This window comes from Brachyistius frenatus, unplaced genomic scaffold (assembly GCF_029030835.1).
Source record: "Brachyistius frenatus isolate BFR_SWC_R1_liver_20210118 unplaced genomic scaffold, ASM2903083v1 Contig_76, whole genome shotgun sequence".
Classification (NCBI taxonomy): Eukaryota; Metazoa; Chordata; class Actinopteri; family Embiotocidae; genus Brachyistius; species Brachyistius frenatus.
In genome coordinates, this window is record NW_027210675.1 from 1,633,259 (window position 1) to 1,655,000 (window position 21,742).

The 21,742-nt window shown below is 42.4% G+C and overlaps 1 protein-coding gene across 1 annotated transcript in view; it reads right to left on the minus strand.

Annotated features, from left to right (window-relative positions):
* Positions 1–519: 519 nt before the first annotated feature.
* The window catches only part of LOC138626707 (zinc finger protein 239-like), a 23,043-nt gene continuing 1,820 nt past the window's right edge, over positions 520–21,742 (minus strand). Inside the window, exons 3-7 of the mRNA XM_069708561.1 lie at positions 20,243–20,298; positions 18,397–18,474; positions 5,774–5,916; positions 5,490–5,506; positions 520–1,106 (exon numbers count right to left, since the gene is read on the minus strand). Coding sequence (XP_069564662.1) covers positions 520–1,106; positions 5,490–5,506; positions 5,774–5,916; positions 18,397–18,474; positions 20,243–20,298 — 881 coding nt within the window. The remainder of the gene's footprint in view (positions 1,107–5,489; positions 5,507–5,773; positions 5,917–18,396; positions 18,475–20,242; positions 20,299–21,742) is intronic.

Consider the following 21,742-nt stretch of genomic DNA (forward strand, 5'->3'; position numbering starts at 1 on the left):
GCCAGAAATAAAATGATTTGTTAATTACTTGCTCTACAGTGCAAACAAAAAGGTAAACAAAGCTCTAAAGAAAAGAGGGAAAGGATGAAGGAGAAAGGAGAAAAATGAAGCAATTCCAGCGCCAAGCCCAATAGATTTGTATTATTGAATGTTATTGTGTGATTGAAGTACATTAGAACATAATACTTCACTCATATGATCAGGTTAGACCACTTTGTTCAAGTTATTCAATTCAATGTGCGTGTGTGTGTGTGTGTCCGCATGCACGCTGTATCAAATTGGGGCCACTTGACATCAAATTCCTGGCTGTGCACTGCTTTTGAGATACTCACACTCTACATTTGGAAGGCTGTACCATGCTTTTTAGATTCGCAAGGTAACACGATGTTGTAGAATGCATCAGTTTTAACTCACTCTTCTTTTAATAATGATAATAAAACAACGTAACACAACTTAGTTACGTGCATGAGATAGTTTCATGACAATGTTTACAAAGTGTCCGTTTTATACAGTTTAAATTTAAGTGTGGATACGCTGATGAACATTCAAATTCCTTGATGTTGTGAAGCTCTTCCCACACTGGTCACAGGAGTAGGGCTTTACTCCAGTGTGGATACGCTGATGACGTTTTAAATGCCCTGACTGCTTGAAGCTCTTCCCACACTGGTCACAGAAGTAGGGCTTTACTCCAGTGTGGATACGCTGATGAATCTCCAAACTCCATGATGTCGTGAAACTCTTCCCACACTGGGTACAGGAGTAAGGCTTTTCTCCAGTGTGGATACGCTGATAACCTTTCAAACTCCCTGACTGCTTGAAGCTCTTCCCACACTGGGTACAGGAGTAAGGCTTTTCTCCAGTGTGGATACGCTGATGATGTTTTAAATGCCTTGACTGCTTGAAGCTCTTCCCACACTGGGTACAGGAGTAAGGCTTTTCTCCAGTGTGGATACACTCATGAATCTCCAAATTCCTTGATGTCGTGAAGCTCTTCCCACACTGGGTACAGGAGTAGGGCTTTTCTCCAGTGTGGATCCGCTGATGAGCCTTGAAATTCCCTGACTGCTTGAAGCTCTTTCCACACTGGTCACAGTGGTGTGGTTTCTCTACAGAGCTGGTAGGCTGATCCAGCTGTCCTTCACTGAACCCACCCTCATCCTCATCATGAGGTCTGCCTGGCGTTTTGCAGTTGTGATTCTATAGCCGAATAAACACACTGAATAGTCTATTTGATTTTGGGTAAACATTCAAACCAATGTTGCTTTTATGTTAGCAGAGTGTTTTTACTTTTCCATTACTGATCAACAGTGACCTACACCCCGACAATGTCATTTATAGTAGACACAAATACAAAAGTGGTTTCTTGGGGCCGTTTTTTCTTTTTCTAAGTTAAAGGAAGGGATATGCCAATTTCAGAGTTGTGATTTCGGAAGTTCATCTTTCAACCAGAAAAGGCTTTTTCTAATCAAAATTTAAGAATTTACTTTAAAAAAAATAAAAATAATAATAATAATAATAATAATTAAAATCAAATGCCAGCAAGAGTTTATGTGTTCAGGGAAATAATGTGTAATGTGTCACTCCTATTTAAAATGGGAATATGTTTGTATAACTTAATCAAAAAATAGGTTGCAGCTGACAAGCTTGTGCTCAAGTTCGAAAGTTATACAACGCAGGTAACTATGACAACAACCATTAAACTACATGTAAATTAAACAAAATTTGACCCCTTCCAAAATCTCAATCCACAAACCTTGAAGCAAATAATGACCAAAAAAATAAATGACCAATAACATCACTAGGGTTGCATAATCAAGTGTTTTCATCTCACTGCAAATTAGTATTATTTCTTAAAAAGAAACTAACACAAACTACATTTTGGATTGTTTTCATTTGGTAGGTGTGTCAGATGTTTCCTAACAGCCAGTTTAAATATTATTACTACCAGTTAAGGAGTGGCAAAGAGGCCAAATGAGCAAAATTTCAAATTGTACACACAGTGGCAACAAGTTAAAGTTACTTACCTCTGCCAATGGACTCATTTCCTGTTGGTTTTACTCTTCTCGACTCTTCTCCTTTCGTGAATCCCCGCTGACACGATCAAGCAAAGACAATAAGTCGTGTATAAGTCAATAAATAACAAGAAGCATGAACCCTTTGCTATTTTTAGCTTTGCTCCCTTCACTTTTAAGCTCATATCTTAGTCATTATAGGGGCTTAGCCATTCATAATATATGCTGTTTTGTTCCCAAAACATTGTAGGCCATCAATATCCTTCATCATTTGATTTAATAATATTTAGAGATTATTTATGTATAAATATATATATAAGACTGTATGTCAAGGAAAAAAGTGGCTGATGAAATTGAGTAGAAAGAAATGTGTGCTTAAGTCCCTGACTGAAAATACATTTCACCTAATGTTCTTCTCAGCTTAATTCTGAGACAGACAGACAAAGAGACAGACAGAGAGACAGACAGAGAGACAGACTGACAGACAGACAGAGAGACAGACAGACAGACAGACAGAGAGACAGACTGACAGACAGACTGAGAGACAGACTGAGAGACAGACAGAGAGAGAGAGAGACAGACAGAGAGACAGACTGAGAGACAGACAGAGACAGACAGAGAGACAGACTGATGTCTTGTGATGTTCAACACGGCTACAAAACACACGTGACTGAAATCAGCTGATTACAACTGCAGAACACGCAGACACCACTGATAGCTGCTGTTAGCTCATAGCAACAGTAGATAAGCGTCGCTGACGTGAGCAGGATGACGTCACGACGTTACTCACCAATATTAAAACAACAGCGACAGTTTTTTTTTTTTTTACTGTTACTGTTAACAAAGGTTGTTTTTTTTTTCTTACCGTTGTGTTAATGATGTTAAACTGATGACCTGTGTCTGTCTGTGTCTGTCTGTCTGTCTGTCTGTCCTGACGCGTTAACATACAGGTTGGAAAGATGCACTGGTGGTTTCTATGGAAACCGAAGCTGAACCCGGAAGCTTCAATTGAGCTTTATTTTTTTATTTATTTTGTACCACGTGACTGTGAAAACAGAATCCGTCCCACCAGTCTGAGGTTTTTAGCTTCACACACACCAGGGAGCACTAATGTACAGCGGCTTTTACTTCTTAATGTTGACACACCATTTTTTGTGGGTTTTTTTTTTCTTATGAGCATTTTAATGTTAGCAAATTAGCCGATAAATCAATGGCTGTGGATTCACGTGTCATCCTGCCACGGACTCCATTTAGTCTTCATTTGTTTCATATTCACTTGTTATTTTTTAATTTTATTTTTATCTTGTGTACGGGGGCATTCGATTTCATGTGTCTCACTGATTTCTATTTAATGAACATCATTGATTTGCCCTCATCAAATCTTCATTAATTACCATGAAAATGACTGTCTCAGTGTGTGTTCATCATGGTTACTCCACTGGAAAGCAGATGCAGCCTGCACACTTTTTGCTCGACTGAGCAAATGGATAAAGAATATTTAAATAAACCTTGTAGCACATCTTTTATTAGTCATTCGCAGTATGTTTCTTTCTGACCTCAGTACCGCCTAAGGGTTTAAGATATAAGTATGTGCTGCACATGCATACATACATACATACATGTATGCCAGGGAATATGCCTTATGTGACGGTGTGTGTGTGTGTGTGTGTGTGTGTGTGTGTGTGTGTGTGTGTGTGTGTGTGTGTGTGTGTGTGTGTGTGTGTGTGTGTGTGTGTGTGTGTGTGTGTGTGTGTGTGTGTGTGTGTGTGTGTGTGGCTGCGTGCATGCAATAGTTAAAAATCTGGCACACCACAATCACTTCCTCACTGTCAACAGTGTTTCTTGTGCAGCTCTTCTGGGGTGAGAGGGAGAGCAGAATGTATATTAAGCTCCATCTCTCATGCGCTGCATGCACCAGCACCTGGAGGATGGGCCGGGCATCAGCGCCTGGACGCTGAGTCAATATTAATCTGTCTATATGAAAGACTGGATTATCACTGGGGTCGATTGCCCGGGCCTCATGTAAGAGAAGCGTATAATGGGTGGGAGAGCGAAATGGATGGGTTTGGAGGTATAGGCAAGGAGAGAGATAGAAAATTTCCACTTTCCTCTGCACGGGAAACCTTGTCGTGGGTCTTGCAAGTGAAGCGCCCTAAAATTGATTTGAATCAAGAAGAAGGAGTGATGGCAGAGGGCAGAATTACAGGAAGGGGAGGGGCAATAGGACGAGGGAGCCAAGGACACTGAAAAGGTGGCTGTCATGGCATGAGCCCATCTGCTGGGTGTTTGTATGTGTGTACATTACCCTTGTACTGAGCATGTGCGCGACCGCACGCGCGCGTGTGTGTGTTGCGGTGAAAGTTTGCGTGGAGAAGGTTGAGGAGGACAAAGCATAATGTTGGCCTCAGGGCAGGAGGAAAACATGCAGTCATTTAGTTGCAATCTCTGATGGAAAACGTGGAGGTTAAACAAACTTTTTGCATGATTCTTAAAACTCAGTGTATCAATAAGAAAAAACTCCAAACAGTTCTGGTGCGTCTATTTTTTTTATGTCTCTGAACAACCCATGAGTGCCATAATAATTATGATAGAAGCCTGCCTTCCCAGTGGAAATGTTTTATGTTTAATTATTTTGTTTAATATGTTTTGATTTTGTGGCTGGCAAATCTACTGTTTACATTTTCATTGCTTTTTGTTTAGTTTTTTTTATTATTAGCTGTTTTCACCTAAAAAAAAATAAAAAATAAAAATCTAAAACCTCACTGTTTGTGTACAACTTGCCCGACACTGATGGAGTTTGCAACTAGCTGGTTAATATAGTGGAACATTCAGTAGTTAAAGATTTTTATCACGAGTTTGTAATGAGCAAAGTAGAGCCAAAAGGAAAGTGGATATTGGGCTTCGATTAAACGAGAGGCCAGAGACATAACTCCAAACGAATGGTAACTTTGCTTGCTATCTGCTGGAAATGTTTACCATAACTACTTAAAAGTTTATTATATGACAATATTGTGTCCGCATCTCTTTTCTGCTTTTGTATATTGGAAAAAAAAAAACGTTAGTTTTTGCAGATTGAAACACTTTTCTTGTCACAGTCCAGTAACATCTGACGTCCCACCTATTTTATAGCATCACGTGAGATGCACTTCACATTACATAAGTAACACTACAGAATTTCAAACATCGTTGTTCATGTGAAATATTCCAAAAAACAGAGGAACCTGTGAGGTTTTGGTTCTTTAAGAAATCTCTTCAATAATTTTTTTATTTATGTCTTTCCACAGCCATTTTCCAACATTTTTAACATGCGCACCACTCTGTACAGCTCCATACATGCCTTTGAGGTGGAGCTTTTGGACTTGCCTTTGTGGATCGGGTATAAACATTTATGACTGTACATGGTCGAGCAACATTTGTTATAAACTAGAGTGTTTTCAGCATACTCTGGCCTTTAGTGTGGACAGAAACAGAGTGAACTCCCAGTGTTCAATATTCTGTAGTTTGAAAGCCGCTAATAGTGTTTGTGTGCACATCTGTTGTGTCCCAGTGTGCAATGCAGGCTCTGAAGAGCAGTAAAACCTTTAGCAGCACAGCCCAGATTGCAGCCTCCTCCCAGGCCTTAATGCCTTCTTATCTCCTTCCCCACTGTGTTCAGTTTGGACTCTTTGTCCTCCTTGACCCACTGTTGAACTATCCCTCTGTTTTCCTCGTCCTACAGCACCCTCTCTTCATGCGCACACACTCCACCCTATCCACCCTACAGGCTGTTGTTCCCGTGTCCCATGCCTGCTCCTCCTCCCCTCTTCACACCTCTTCTGGGCCAGAGATCCAGCTCCACCTCCTCGATGGCCCTCACTGCACTGCGACACTGCACAGTTCCCATCCTTTGCCCGCTGCCCGCCTGCTAATCGGGATTGGTGGGGAGGAACGAATCGCTGTGAGACATGGCCTTCCTCTGGAGCCTACAGAACTAGGCCAAGGTCACTCACATCACTCTTACGCTACCGCTGCCCACAAACAGAGGGAGAAAGAGAGAGCGAGGGACGCAGGGGTTAAAGGAAAGAGAGATAAGACTGCTGCCGAGCCAGGCTTCACACTCAAATGAGGTCTCGTGAATTGAAGAGGACACAAGTCAATAGCAACGCAGGAGTTCCTTTTATTTTTCAAATTAGTGATTAGACGGAAAGCATCGGAATATTATCATAATATAAAATGCCTATTTACCGCTTTTGATGAAATATTCAAGCATGTCACTATGTTTGAGTGTGAGCATATAGGTAACCCATTTTCTGCTCTCTCCTTGATCAAAACTCATCAATAATTCACTCATGGCCCATTAGTTTTGTGAAAAATGCCAGAGAGCAATTTAAACTCGTCAGGAATTGATTTCGTATTCATTGTGTGCAGAAACATATGGCACAAGAACCGCTCTCATTAAGAAATTTTAGAGAAGCTTCACCGGGCGGAATAGTTTAAGAATGCACACTTAAAGCAAACAGCTCGCGGTTAACCTTGAGATAATATTTACATCAATTCCAATCCGGTGCCACATCAGATTGTTGGGAGCGAGCACTACTCACTCCCAACAATCGTTCTTTTTTTTACACATTTACAATACACATCTCCTCAGATCTCAGTCAGGAATTGTTATGGTGTAGTACCATTCAGTGGCCCATTTCCCCTCAGAGCTGACAATGTGTTTTATGAAATAAGTTGAGAGATGGATATTGAAGTGAGGGGCCTCTCACAAAAGCTCACAGTGTTTTCATCAACAAGGCTGTTCTTTTTCCAGCCCATTGCCTTAGCTGTAATTTTCAATGTCTTTGCCCCCCCTCTCGCCACATTATTTTAGACAATGTTTCAGAAATCACAGCCGGTTTCCCAGCCAGTGTTCACACATTTGTCATTACATGTCAGCAGGGCCTGGGGATTTTGCAGCATCACTTGGCAAAAAAGCAATTGTGAGCTTCAACCCGCAGCTCTGTCGTGGAAGCTGACACACACCTGGAATGAAAAGGGCTCATGGGTAAAGACACTTTAGATGTTATTAGGCTGCGTCCTTGGTTGTAGAGTCCAGCTATTTTACATGTGCTGCCTGTAAGTATTTGTTTTTTGCATGCTTTTTATCCGCTAAGCCCTCTCAAGGCCTGAGCATCTCCTTTTCTTCCTCAACTAAAGCTCAAATCTTAACACACTGTTGCTCTCTGTCCTTCAAAGCCCAGCTTCCTGGTCCTGTAATCTTCCTCTGGCAGTACACACTAGATTGTCACAATGATTTCTGATTAGTTGGAAGCATATACGGTGTTACATAATGAAGAACCACTGGATAGAAACCAAGGTAGTGAAATCTCTTACAGCATGTGTGAGTTTAAAGGACATTTCAGTTTCATACGTCTTGTCCCTTATTTTGAAATGTTTTCTCCTTTCTGGTTGTTATAATATCTTGTTTTTCAGAGTAGTTGCTGAAATATGGGGACAAAACGAGTGGTCATAACCCCTGAATCAGGTGATAAACTGGTACAAGTAAATGCGCCCAAAATGTAATAATCACTGTTGGAAGAAATTCTCAGATGTGGCAATACTACAATGTGTGTTTGTAAGAGACCAAACTGGCAGGCAAGAGGTCACAGGTAGTTTATTAAAGAAATGGTTTTATTTACCCAAAAAATCCCAGAAACAATGTACAAAATGTTTAAGTCAAGGTCTGGGCCCACAAAAGAGGTCAACTGAACAGACCTAACAAACAGCACACAATGGGTAACATATACGTATACTGGCTGATCAAACCATTTAGTAACATGCAAACAACACACCACCAACTGGACAACAAATAACAAACAACAGGATCTCAAAAGGTTAATTTATTTCAATATCATCCAAATGAAAAAGTACCAAAACCTACTCCACTCTAAAGAAACAATATATCGAAATGAAGAAACTGTTTTCTCCATTGATTTCTGCTTTACCTTCCATGAACCTAAGGCTATCCCTAACCCTAACCAGTCATGTCTTATAATACTCAAACCTGACCCCAACTCCAATCCACCACTGCTAGTAATCCGTTAGTTAACAACTGTGGAAGCTCTCGACTACAGTAAGTGTGGTCAAAGTTGAACAAGGAACTGTTTGGATACTATTTCATATACTTTTGTGCTTTCCTCCAAATAAGCAAGTATATTTTGATAAAAATCCCTTTTCTTTTTCATTCATCCATTTCAGTTTGTCCCGTGGCATTCTGTCAAAAACACTCTTGTGGCTCATTTGCAGCCAGTCATGATGCAGCTTTCCTGCCGCGTGCCAAACTTCACAGGAATTTTGCTACATTTCAAGTCAGCACTCTTTACAAAGTGAAAGCACAAGTCATGATAAGTTGTGTGAGAGTGGAACAAAAGAAATAAATCAGATCAGCAGCTGCAGCAGATTGAAGCTGGTGTGCCTGCACAAAGGAAACACTTGTGTTTTGTAAAAGATACGCGTTGTATATGTTCTAACAGAATGTCAGGATCACAACAGATGTTAAGGGGGGATTAATGGTTAGCTTGTACCTCGGCATTAGTTAAAAAGAAACAGTTTCAGCTACCTTGATTTATCACTTACCGTACCTGACAAGCATGCTGTGTAACTCAAATCAATCTCTCGCAATTGTGTTTGACCAACAGGTGCAAGCTGGGTTTGGATATCATGCTCACGGCATTGCTGATTTCTACGTTTTCTAAGGAACCTTCTGCCTTCGGTGAGGAAAAATGCTCTTTCTGCTCTTTTTAACGTCCCCTGTTGTGGCCCTGGATAGATCGTTCAGCTCGGTGTTTGAAAAACCTTGAGGAGAGCAGTGGGACATGAGATTGTGGAGGACTTCTCAGTTCGCAGATCACGGAGTGCTGTACAGACGGGTGAGTACAACAAGAAAACTCGCTGATGATTGGTGTTGACAGTGAAGAGAGACAGACGGGAAACACGGAGAGGGAGCAGTATGGCGTGTAACAAAGCTCCCCTGCAGCCACAATCAGACATAAACAGGCATGTAACCATTCGGCCACACCGTGTGTGTGTGTGTGTGTGTGTGTGTGTGTGTGTGTGTGTGTGTGTGTGTGTGTGTGTGTGTGTGTGTGTGTGTGTTACGGTGTCCATAGACATTTTATTTATTGTTCAATGGTCAGAATTTCTTTTGTCTGATTAATTCTACTTAGCTATACAGGGAATGCTGTTTTGTGTCAGTGTATATTTTATTAGGTACATCTGTAAAATGCTTTTCAATAGAACAGCTCAACTATACTTTTACTACTGAGACAATAATCTGTAGGTCTGACTGACATGGTCAGACAGGCAGTCATTTAACAACGTAATTACTGAGGTGCTGTTGTAATGTACTGCATTATATAGAAAATAATCTGGTATTTTTGATTTAGAAAAAAGGGTGCCAAAGTATATTAGAAACTTATTTCAGTGTTATGCAGTCTAGAACAACCCCTGAAAGTTTTTTTTTTACAAATTTACCCTGAATATTATAATCTTCTGTTGTGTTGGATTGAATCATAGTGGCTGGGGAGGGAACCTTTATTTGTAATTGTTAATCAGTAGTATGCACAAGCTACAAAGTGCCAGGTTATAGAAAAAGATATTCATTGTTATTGTTTCAACATTACGGCTTGGTGGTACGGTTCTCACCCCCGAGCAGCGGGATATTGCCCCATTAGTGCACACATTGACATTTATTACACTTCAGTAGCCTAAAGGTGTTCTTGCTAATGGTCCTATCATGCAACATTATCATCAGCATAAAATGTTTTTTCTCGCTCTGGCAATTTAAAAAATGTAATGCAGTAAAGGTGACTCTGAGTACATTACTTCAGGGTACAGTTTTACACAAAAAATGTATTTTACTTCAAAAAAATGTATTTGTGTTCCAAGATCTCTTAGATAAGGTTTGTAAGTACAATTTTATTTAACATCAATTGGATTTAATTGGTTACAATACCAATGGTCAGAACCCAGTGATTTCCTGTTGTGAGGATCAAGGAAGAGCTCATAATAGAAATATAAAGATGAGGATAGCAAGTTAGGACAGAACAGGGTCTTATATAGCTTACTACTTCTTCAAATCTGAAACGCTGGATATTTCTACCTCTAACTGACCTTTATAAGTGTAGATACATACTATTAAACTGTATCTACATTCATTATATTTAATTTGTGTCTAACGTCAACAATTTTGTAGTACATAGTACAGTTAGTGTACAGAAGCCCTCTGCCTTGCATCATATCTGTCAGAAGAGTGAGTGCTTACCGGAGGGGGAGGCGTGATAACAGGGTGCCAAAACAACAACGTGGCCCCAGATGTCAACAGGACTAAGTAGCTCACTGTTGACGTTGGGGAGAAGAGTGAGTGCCGCATTCCCATTACTGAGACTGGTGCAGCCATGAAGGCGCTGAACAGCTTAAAAGGCTCCTGCAGGGTGGGATTTCACAGCAGCCTCCCTTCTTGCTTTCTTTCTTTCTTTTTTTTTTTTTTTTTCAAACAATGCAGTTGTCAAACTGGCAGGATGAAGACTCATTGGATCACACAGAGGGCAGAAACCTGTTCCACTTTGCTATCGCGTGCAGGTCTAATCCATTACTGCCACCGGAAGAAATACCAGAGTAATCTGATCACAAATGAAGCTGATTATTTGTAGGATTACTGGTATTTTGATTGTGAGCATTTGGACGCGTACATAATCGTACAAATCTTGAAACTATTGCTGCAGATAAGACTAATGAAGTTGCAGCTTGAAAACTGAAATAAATTGCTTTTCTGGTTACGTCTGAGGCGGAGAAACCCACACGAGCGAAAATAACCACATTTTATCAGCAGTTTGTGCACGAGTTATTCGTTTTCCAAGGTAATATTCGTCTGGATTCTTGATTGCATCTCATTTGGACGTGAACTTTGAAAAGAACCGGGCCATGACGCAGACCACAGACAGGTCAGAGATTTAGAGCTAATTAGTGGTATTCATCTTACATCTGTAATGGACATTTATTCCACCTTTTTGTGGCGAAGGCAACACACATTAATTGGGTCAGTAAAGGCCTTTGCGTTAGCAGGGTGCCACAGCAAATCCTTTATTTCCATCAAAGATCAAAAGCTCTGTTTTTCACATCTGGCACGGCACATGCAGCTGCAGAGAGCCCAGAGTGAGGCTGTTATCTGCAGGTCGTAACCTACACTTTATCAGCAGCCACTGACATACGCTCCAAGTCCACTTTACACACCAACCCTGAGATAAGCGATGAGTATTTCACCAAGAAAGGCTTGTTTAATTTAGCGGCAGACGAGTAAACATTAAACTGCCGAGGCATGGCATTAGTCACGTCACACACACATATGCACATGGGCCTACTCAATACATATTAATGTGCTCCACCCTCAGCACGATCAGCGGCCGGTGGCATTAATATTCCCTCTGATTTCCATGCACAGGGGCATTAAAATACTGTCATTAACATCATTACCGCCATGGAAATATTTCAACAAGTCATGTTGAATTAGTGTTAATGTGCCCACTGACAGGGCATGCGCTCCCCTCCACCCGGCTGAAATGCCAGCATGCTGTTTTCTGCTCATCCTGGCAGGAGGCCTGATCTGGCGGCCCACTCATGACCCTCAAACACTTTCTGTTGTCATGGAAATGGATATGCCTTCCTGGTGCGCTAATTTCCTTTTTTTTTTAATTGGATTAATTGGAGTAATAGTTGGTTGTCTTACCCTCGCAATGCTTTTTATCTCTCGCTAATTGCTCTCTCCTTCCCTGGCTCTGCCTCTCTACCTTCAGACAATATTTGTTTTGTGTTTAGTCCTATTCCTTCCATTCCCTCTGTCAACCTTTTACCCAAACCATCTTCAAACATTTTGTTTCTCCTATTTGCTTCTTTTGGTTTTTTTGTTAACTCCGTCTAGCCATCGTTTGGTTCTGAATGGCTGCTCATTTTGTGGTGGAATCTGTGTTTTCACACACTGACATTCAAGAGAGGCGCTCATCTCACTTCTTGTGCTGAGTGCTGCTCTCATGCTGCTCTTCCAGCTCTGTGCACAGCTAGCTTTCATAGAGGTGTGCTCACGTGGTTCACAGTGAAAGGTGGACACACTAAATGGTCAGAGAGCACAAACGATCTACATTCAATTCAAGGCAGACGTGTGCATGAGCCAAAACAATACACCCCCATGCTTGTTTGTCAGTCCACAGGATGAGGAGACACTTGTTGCCATGGTGTTGCTGTGTGAAGCGGCGTTGGACGGTGGCATTTTCTTGTCACAAGTTAACATGCACAGAGAATCCTCTGCGATCATTAGCTTTTTGCACGAGTGTCCAGCATTGAGTGTGTCTTTTGAAATGATAAAAGCATCTGTGTCAAAATACAAATTATGACTTGCAGATGTTCACAAAGTACTTGAAACAAACGTGTATGATATTTTGTGACAGTGGAAGGTACCCTTTAAAGCTAAAACCAAATATGCAGTAATTTAGTTTTTACGAAGCTGAAAAGAACTGCATTCTTGTATCAGTCCATTAAATATGAAGCTGCAGCCAGCAGCCAGTTAGCTTAGCTTAGCATAAAGACCCGAAGCAGGAGGAAACAACCCGGTCCCGACCGAGGATTAAAAAGAATCAACTAGCTCATCTTGTTTGTTTAATCCGTATGAAAGCCAACAACCACCGGAGATTTCAGGACATTAATGCAACCAGCTAATAATTACTTTGACACATAACCTCACATAAAATGTTGTTTTCCTCTGTCTCTGGTGTGGGTTAAACTAACCACATGAGCTATTTAGGCTGATTTTGTTCAAATTTGGACAGAGCCAAGCCAGCTGTTTTCCCCTGCTTTCGTCTTAATGCTAAGCTAAATAATTGGTTGCTGGCTGCAGCTTCATATTTAACAGACGGATATGACGGTAGTATCAACTTTATTAGCTATCTTTGAGTAATGTTAACCTGTAGCTTTAAATAAAAAGTTTTTCTGCTTCTTTTCTTTTTGCCTCATACGCAAGTAAGTAAAACAAAGCTTGAAGAAGTCACACTTGGTTCTGGGAAGTTTTACATCAGTTTTGGACCCAATAATCAATCAGTTAATTGAGAAAAAGAGACCACACATTAATCAGTAAGGCAAACAATTATCAGTCGCTGCCCTACTTGTATCCCTCTGTTTCAATTTGTACAGAAAACTTAAAAACAACCAGACCCTTTAAAGTTTCTTATAGTTCTCACACAAGCTGTGGATTGCAACCTGGATGTGACTTTTATGAGCATTGAGCTCTGTCATTAACCAGATTACTCAGCTAATCAGGTTAAGGAGGAACTTGGCTCTGCATGTAGCCCCTGGCAACAGAGGACAAAGTCCATAGAGGAGCAGTTAAATGCTTGCATGTGCATTATAACCAGCAGGAAGAGACAGGAACTTAATGATATAAAGTAAAAGAATAATAAAAATTCAAATCACTTGTCACTGCTTGGCCCTGTGTGCACTGTATCTCTGGTTTATTTGGCTTCAGATCGAGGTGGAAGAGGAGAGCGTTTATGACTTTGAAGTCCAAATAGGGCTTTCTTTGTCTTTCCAACACACACACACACACACACACACACACACACACACACACACACACACACACACACACACACACACACACACACACACACACACACACACACACACACTGATACTCTTACTCATTTGCCACATTGTGTTGGAGAAATTTATGTCCTGAGGCGCTGACACTTTCTGATGGTTAAGAATGAGTTAAAGACTTATAAGATGCTTGCAGGCCAGAGGCTCCATAAATTCTGGACTAGGCCATGTCAAACTGCCCACCCGAGACTGCTCTTGCTTATTAATAGCAATTTACCCACCTTGTGTTTGATGCAGTGCGGCTCTGGCTGGCCAGTCCACTGCAGGCCGCTCCCCTCTGTGCTCCACTCAAGGTTCAATCCCCCCTTTTCAGTCACCTGCAGTCGGGTTTGAGGGCTACACTGACACCTGCTGGCCGGCGATGGCATCTCCAAGCGAGACGTCCTCCATCCCCATTAACCCGTGCAATGATCCTGACACTGGAGCGATGATAAAAATGTAACACAGCCAAAGCCGCACACCACAGTGGCTGTATTCATATGGTGATTTGACCATTAGCCTATGACTTTGGACAAATGGCAGCCCATTATTAAGGTGTGATGGGGGAGGGCTAAGCCTTTAAGAGTGGCTTAAAATCTCCCCTAAGACATTAAATCACGTCCTACTTTCTCTGATTTTTTGAAAAACCATCGTTGCCTTTAATGAATTACAAGACTGAGGCAGTCCACTGAGTGGTGTCCTACTCTGGTTATAATATGTCTTGCTCACTTTCTCTTTTTTTTTTTTTTTCTTGAAATGGGTTGGGTATTCACTCACTCCAAATATGGAGAATTGTATCTGGACTGAGTTGTTCTGCCTGTTCAGATGAACATAATAACTTTCCCTTCTGTTTCCCCCCCTAAGACTCCCTCCCTACCCAACACCAGCAGGTTGCAATATTAATGCATATCTTGTGTGTGTGTGTGTGTGTGTGTGTGTGTGTGTGTGTGTGTGTGTGTGTGTGTGTGTGTGTGTGTGTGTGTGTGTGTGTGTGTGTGTGTGTGTGTGTGTGTGTGTGTGTGTGTGTGTGTGTGCGCGCGCGCGGTATCTGTTTGATTCTCTTACTGGTAATGTAAGTACCCAGGTAGTTCAGAGCTATTTCCCCCCTGGGGCCTCTTCACTAAAATGTCTTTTGCACTCCCTCATCATCTCTCCATGCACTAATTCTCGCTCTCTCTCCTCCCCTCCTCCCCTTCTCCCTCCTTCCCTCCCTCCCACCAGGTAAATTAAAGTTATTAGCTCTGAGGCAGAATAGTAATATCTACATGTCATCATGGGTGTTTTGAATAATATCAGCCGGATTGTATTGACAGAGAGGATTAAATTGTTTTATATGGCAGATTATAAATCCTCACAGGGGATGTGGCATTGTGAATTGCTATTAACACTTAATGCAATTCCATTGCCCTTTTAATGCATGTCTCCTCCTCGGCACACATTAACATATTGTAATGGCTAGTGGTTGGAGACATCCACTATCACCACTATTTTAATGGCATAGCACTTAATAAACATGCCATATTGATTATTCCATTGGGCTGTAATGAGTTACACTTGTAGTTCTGGTAATATGAGTGCATGTTCAGGTCCTAATGCTTGTATACAGCAGTCTGTTGTTTATTAATAGCATATTGGCTCCTTACAATTCTCCTGACACCAACCTGGACATATATTTAGAACTGCCCTTGTTCTTTAGCTTCATATTGGTCACCTCCATCACTCTGCAGCATATTAATTTTTCTGATTTGGTGAGACTGCTTTGCTGAGATGATCTACGGGCAGATTGGCTCTAGAGGAGATTTAAAATAGATTAAATAATTTTTTGAGAGGTCACTTTTTTTGTTGTTGCTACTTTTGTTCACATGTAGTTTAAGAGTTTTAGAGATTCGGACCGGTCATTTCCATGTAATCGTCGCAGGGTGGATGCTGTCGGTTGTCCTCAGCCATCTGTAAAGGCTAAGGCCATGTGTGATCACAATGCAAGTCGGGGCAGAGTCTGTTGCCTTTTTGAAATATTAACACAAGGTGGTGCTCTTGTTCTCTGGAAGAGCTATCATCAACCTGAAGCTGGGACTCCATGTATGGAGACAGGCGTGTGAAGTTGAGGGTCACTTACTGGCTTTTTGATGTTAAATAAATGTGTAGCTGTTTGTCAAAATATTTGACTTTGACAGACATAAGACAAAACAGCACCAAAAGAATGTGTGAAAAGCAATTAACATTATGATAATTAAAAAAATATATATAGATAATATGTTGGAATTCTTCATCTGATTATTAATCTTCATACCTGCAACAACATTAGCTACTATATCTTTACAACAGCAACAACAATGTTATTGTTAGCGTGACACTTGAAACTACTGCAAAGTACTCAAAACAAAATCACTCGAATCGCTGTCAGGTGAAACAACCAAAATTGTTATGACTTGTGGGAAAGTGTGTTAATGAAGCACCTCCTCATAGGAAGAAGAAAAAGAACTAGAGTAGAATTAATGATTCGAGGCACTTCGGCTTTGTAGATACTGATAACATTGCTTTGTAACTCATGATGAAGTAGCATAAAATAAATATTTGCCCTGAAAATGTTTCATACTGACCTGACAGTCTTTTTTTTTTTTTTTTTTTTAAATAAATTTGTTTTCGATTTGACTACCATAAACAAACTGAATACAAAATTGAATGACTGTGTCACATAAACAATACATTTCCAATGCCCTCAGAAGATAATTATTGAATGTTATGATAATATTATCTGAACAATATGGTGCCAATATTGCAAGAGGAGAAACAAAGTGTTTTCTTTCTCTTCCATTAGGCGGTCAGGGCTCAATATCGGGACGCTGCCTATCCGTCTCAGCCTGCACAACCCTCGTTAAATCGTTCAGAAAATTGAACAGGGCCGTTGTAATGTGATTAAGACACAAATTGAGCGCACTGCCCACCTCCTTCTCATGGCTCCTCTGTCTCTGGACAATGCAAATGTCAGGCATGTGTCGTTGCAGAACAGAGGGAGGGGAGACGTGGGTGGCAAGCAGAGCTCCCCTGCACCCTTCAAGATGTGTAAAGCAACATCAAATCTGAGTGCAGTAGGTGTGTATGGTTCGGCAAGGGTGTGTTGGCATGTGGAGGAGTGTGAGGAATGTGAGAATTGTTGTCAAGTGGGAAGGCTGTGTGTGTGTGTGTGTGTGTGTGTGGGTTGTTGTTTTTTTAAGCTGCGAGTGAAGCAAAGACACCCCCCCGACACCTCTCCCCTTGCCGCTCTCTTCCTTTCTGCGGCCCTCTGTGGTCTCCTGGCCGTCCCCAAGTCATTTCAATCTAAATGCAAATTTCATCAACCTCCCACTAAAAAGACTGATATTAGTATCAAAGCCAGTGCGTTATGCCTGTGTCGTGTGGACGTGTCACTCTCCATAGCATCTCCAGTGCGGAAACCTGACAATCTCCCTCCACCACTGAAGGATGGATATGTGCTTTCTTTTTCTCTTTTTTCCTTTCTGTTTGTGCCCCCCCCCACCCTCCTACACACACACACACACACACACACACACACACACACACACACACACACACACACACACACACACACACACACGCGCGCGCACACACCCCTCCCTCATCTTCTTGTCTCTCTGTCACATTCTCGCTCAACAGCACTCTCTCTGGCTAACATCTTCCCTTTCTGTCCACTTTGATCACTCCGTTTTCCTTTAACCCCGCCCTCCCACATCCCCTCATATTTGGCCTCGTCTAACCTTTCTTCAAGAAGCCCTCCAAATAGAACCTCATTAGTGCTCCATATGTTGTGTTTCGCCTCCCCGAGCCCTCTTGCCCCTGCTCTGCACTAAGCAGCTCACTGGGACTCTGCACATGCTTGCAGACCAGCTCCTCTCTGCAGTCTCTCTCTCTCACACACACACACACACACACACACACACACACACACACACACACACACACACACACACACACACACACACACACACACACACACACACACACACACACACACACACACACACACACACACACACACACACACACATCTCTCTGCCTCTTTCCCCTCTCTTTCTCTGAAAAATATCCATCCTCCATTTTCCTCTTCTTTTTCGTAGTCTCTCCGTGTTTGCAGTCATGTGAGGCGAGGTGTAGGTGTGGGATGGAGGGATGGGTGGAGAGGAGGTCTTTACTGAGCGAAGGAGAGAATAGGTACACGGAGAGCAGGGAGGTGGGGAGGCTGAAAGAGGAGGCAGAGCGCCCCGGGGAGGCTGTGCTCCAGGGGTTGTTAACATGCAGGTTGCATATTTCTGAATTGCAGAGCAGCCTTATCTCACCGTGCTGGGTCACTGAAGCACTTCCTCTCCTCACTGTGTGCACTGTTTGTGTACGTGTGTGCTCTTGCATGCATATCTGCATTTTGGAATGTGTGTGTGTGTGTGTGTGTGTGTGTGTGTGTGTGTGTGTGTGTGTGTGTGTGTGTGTGTGTGTGTGTGTGTGTGTGTGTGTGTGTGTGTGTGTGTGTGTGTGTGTGTGTGTATACACGTGCTTATGTGCAAATGTGTATGCAACCATGCTGGCAACAGCAGCAAATGTGAAGCTCTGATGTGAAGGGATTCTCTGCCTCTCTCTCGCTCTCTCTCTCTCTCTCTCTCTCTCTCTCTCTTTCTCTCTCTCTCTGTCTCCCTCTCCCTTTCTCGCACTGCAGCAAGAAATACTCATCAAACTGCAACACGCATCTCACAGAAGCCCTCAGATACAGCATCCGCAGCAGCAGCAGCAGCAGCGGCAGCAGCAGTGGCAGCAGTAGAGCCTGGGCTTCCTGTTAACACACAAACATGACACAGCGACAGCCAACAGCTTAACACTCTGCTTCCCAGCTGGCTCAGCTCTCAGGTGGGCCACTAAGGTCTGCCAGATAAAAGCTTGAACTGCAGGGTATTACGCGTTCTAGCCAGGGGGGTGACCCTCTGTGACGCTGCCGGCCCCCCTTTAATATCCGGTATCCCTGCCTTGCCTGCCAGCCTGGTGTAAGTCAAGGATTCTGCTGTGTGTCCTTGGGAGGTCAGGGTCTACTTCAGGCTGTGTTGCATGCTGGGCCCATACATCTTCAACATGTACTGAGCTCTAAATGAGCCGGCCTCCTTAATATCTTTGTCACGATCCTCTCCATTTGTCACAGCGTAACAGCAATTCTATTGTCATACACGTCGCCGTTGTCATTATCCAATAACGCAGTGTCGTGCGGAGGTCAGAGTTTAGACTGCGGGTTGCGTGTGAAAAGAGGATCGCGTAATTGTTATGGTGGAGATGTGGTGACTGCTACTGAATATTCAATTAGCTCTGTTTCTGTTTTAACCTCTGTAAAGTCTTTTTCAGTGCAAAACAGACACAGTGGGTAGGGAAGATGCCTGCACACGAAACGTTTCAGATTTCTGCTTTGAACATGTCACCATGTTATCGATCAGTTGTGTCTGAAAATCAAGAAAGTCAGTAGAAAGGTTTGCAGGTTGCATGTGTCGATGAAACATCTCAGATTTGTACATTTCTGCAGACCTAAAGAGGTAAAACTGTCCTAACTTATACATGTGTATAATTTTTTTTTGTTTTACACTTGTTTCTTCCTCACTTGGTACTCCACTAGTTGGCGATACTCTTACAGCATTGTTACAATTAACAGTTTATTAAAAAAAAGTGTTAAATTACACTGGAGATGGGATTCTTCTTCCTTGTGAAAACCTGCCGCCTACATTACCCACAATGCCCCTCGACCTCCAGCCTGGGATTCAGGTGTGCTGTGCCAGTGGCTGCTAATGAACCCTTGAGCCTCCAGCCTCAGGCAGAAATGAGGAGTGGGCTACAGAGTTTGCTTTCGAACTCCAGACCTGCGGATTGTTTTCATTATAAAATTTTGTAGGCCTCAACCTCAACTAATGCTGACATCACTTGAGGCAAACTTTGGGAAACCTCCTCGGAGCTGCAAAAGTTTTTTTTTTTTTTCACATATTCAGTAATGCTCCTCATGACCTGCAAACAGATTATTCCTTTCCCCCTTATAAATCTTGTGGCTCCTTCGAGTGTCCCAACCCCCATGTTGAGAATCAATGACGCAGACAATACTAAAGAATAAAAGCTCTGTGGATTCAAGACATTTTAAGGATCAATGTACTACAAATGTTGATTTTTTTTTTTTTTTTTTTTTTACAATTTTTTTTAATCTTTGGTCATTCGTTTCTGTCAAAATAAGCCTCCCTGTGCACTCGTGCATGTTTATCAATGTGTGTTGCCCTGACGATGTGTCTGTGTGTTTAGAGGGTGCTGTACAGTTTGATACGTTTGCGTGAGGAGACGGGATCAGGAGGACCGCTGTGACCCGTCCCGGGGGTCTCTCTTCATGACTGAGTGGACTTGCACTTTGCAGATTCAGGTTCAAAAACGTTGCTTATAATAGCCACACTTTAGATCTTAGCCACCATTGCTCTTGCCTTCGATGCCGCTCAAGGTTGAATGGAGCATGTACTTGTTCAAAATCTAACATGCCTGTGCTAAACTACAACATATGCACCCTGGGTCCTTGAGGAGCACTCTACCAGAGGCAGAGCTCTCTGCTTCTGCCTCAGCTCGCTCCATTGTTGATCTCTGGCCCCTGGAAACGCAAACGGAAACGCATTACAGCAATATATTTGCCACATCCAGGCCAGTGTATTTTCTGAGAGGAGTCCTTTTCAGCTGCTGATATGGCTTAGCTTAAATCCCCTGGCCCTGTGACGCCACACCAACGCAAATGGGCCAGACAGAGGAGGGTTCAGCGTTTAGAAACCCAAAGATGAGGAGACTGCTAATTATTCTTGCTGCTTCCCTGTCTCGTCAAATCATAAACAGCTCTATCTTTAAATCACAAGCCTAAAATGACTCGATTTAAACCTTTAAAAAAAAAAAAAAATCATTGCATTCATATTCTAGTTAGTATTTATGGTTGCATGTTGTTGTTTGTGAAAACTGACCCTTTTAGGATTACATATTTATAAAGATGGCTTCTGCCAGCTGTTCTGTCAGCTGTTTGATGGTCAATATGTCAGCATTTCAGGGAGATTAAAAAATATTTAAATTCCAAGCTGATAAAATTGATCATGAAAATATCAGTTTTCATTGCTGTAAGAGTCACGAAGAAGAGCATTCAGTTGCAATCGGTAATTTATATGGTCACAAGGGTGGCACAAATCACCACATTTCAAAGACAGGATTGTATCCATGCTTTTACTCCCAAACTGACTTCTTGGGCCTAACAGAAATTGCTGGTTTTGCGGCATTAAAAGGTTTGTCTAAATCAATAATGTTGGCTGTAGTAAAGCAGAACTGAAATTTGTGACCTCAAATTTATATGATCAAAACGGGCAGATTGCCCTTTTAAACTCTAAATATAATGCTACACAAACAATGAATGTGTTAAGTGCCTTTTCTTCCCCGCCATGTACACACTAAATATGTCTCACCTGTCTTAATGCCACAAATTCTCGTCTCCAGCTTCCCCTCTTTAGCGCTTTCTTTACATGATGTGTTTATATCGGTTGCGTGTCTTCCCTCCCCGCATCTTATCGCTTCCGCATGGCTGGCTCATTTTTCCGACTGGCCTGGATGTGAGTCAGGGTTCCTGCAGTGAAATGGGAGACCATGCAAGGGTCACCAGGGGTGACGGCCAGGAGTCAATATGCAAGCCAGACGGGAGGAGAGGAGTCGGGTGACGACAGCACCCTGAATCCGTCGTGGTGATGTAGTTTTCGGAGCGGAGGATGAAAGGTGGGGGTACCGGGGCCAGAAAGAGAGGGGGGGGGGGGCTTACCGAAAGGCTGCTTCGGTAACTGACAGATCGGCTGCTCGGCCGCTTGATTGACAAGCTAACTGGCAGAACAAGGAGAGTGTGGGTTCACAGCTCCACCGTAGTGCTAGTAGGCATGGATGAGGCTCTGAGGTCCACCAAAGGCCTAGATGAGTAATAAGTCATGCAGCGCTGGCTGCCGTGAAGTCTTCCCTCCCCTGCAGCACCTCCACTCGGGAGAGGGAGGGGGCTGATAGGAAGATGGGGAAGAGAG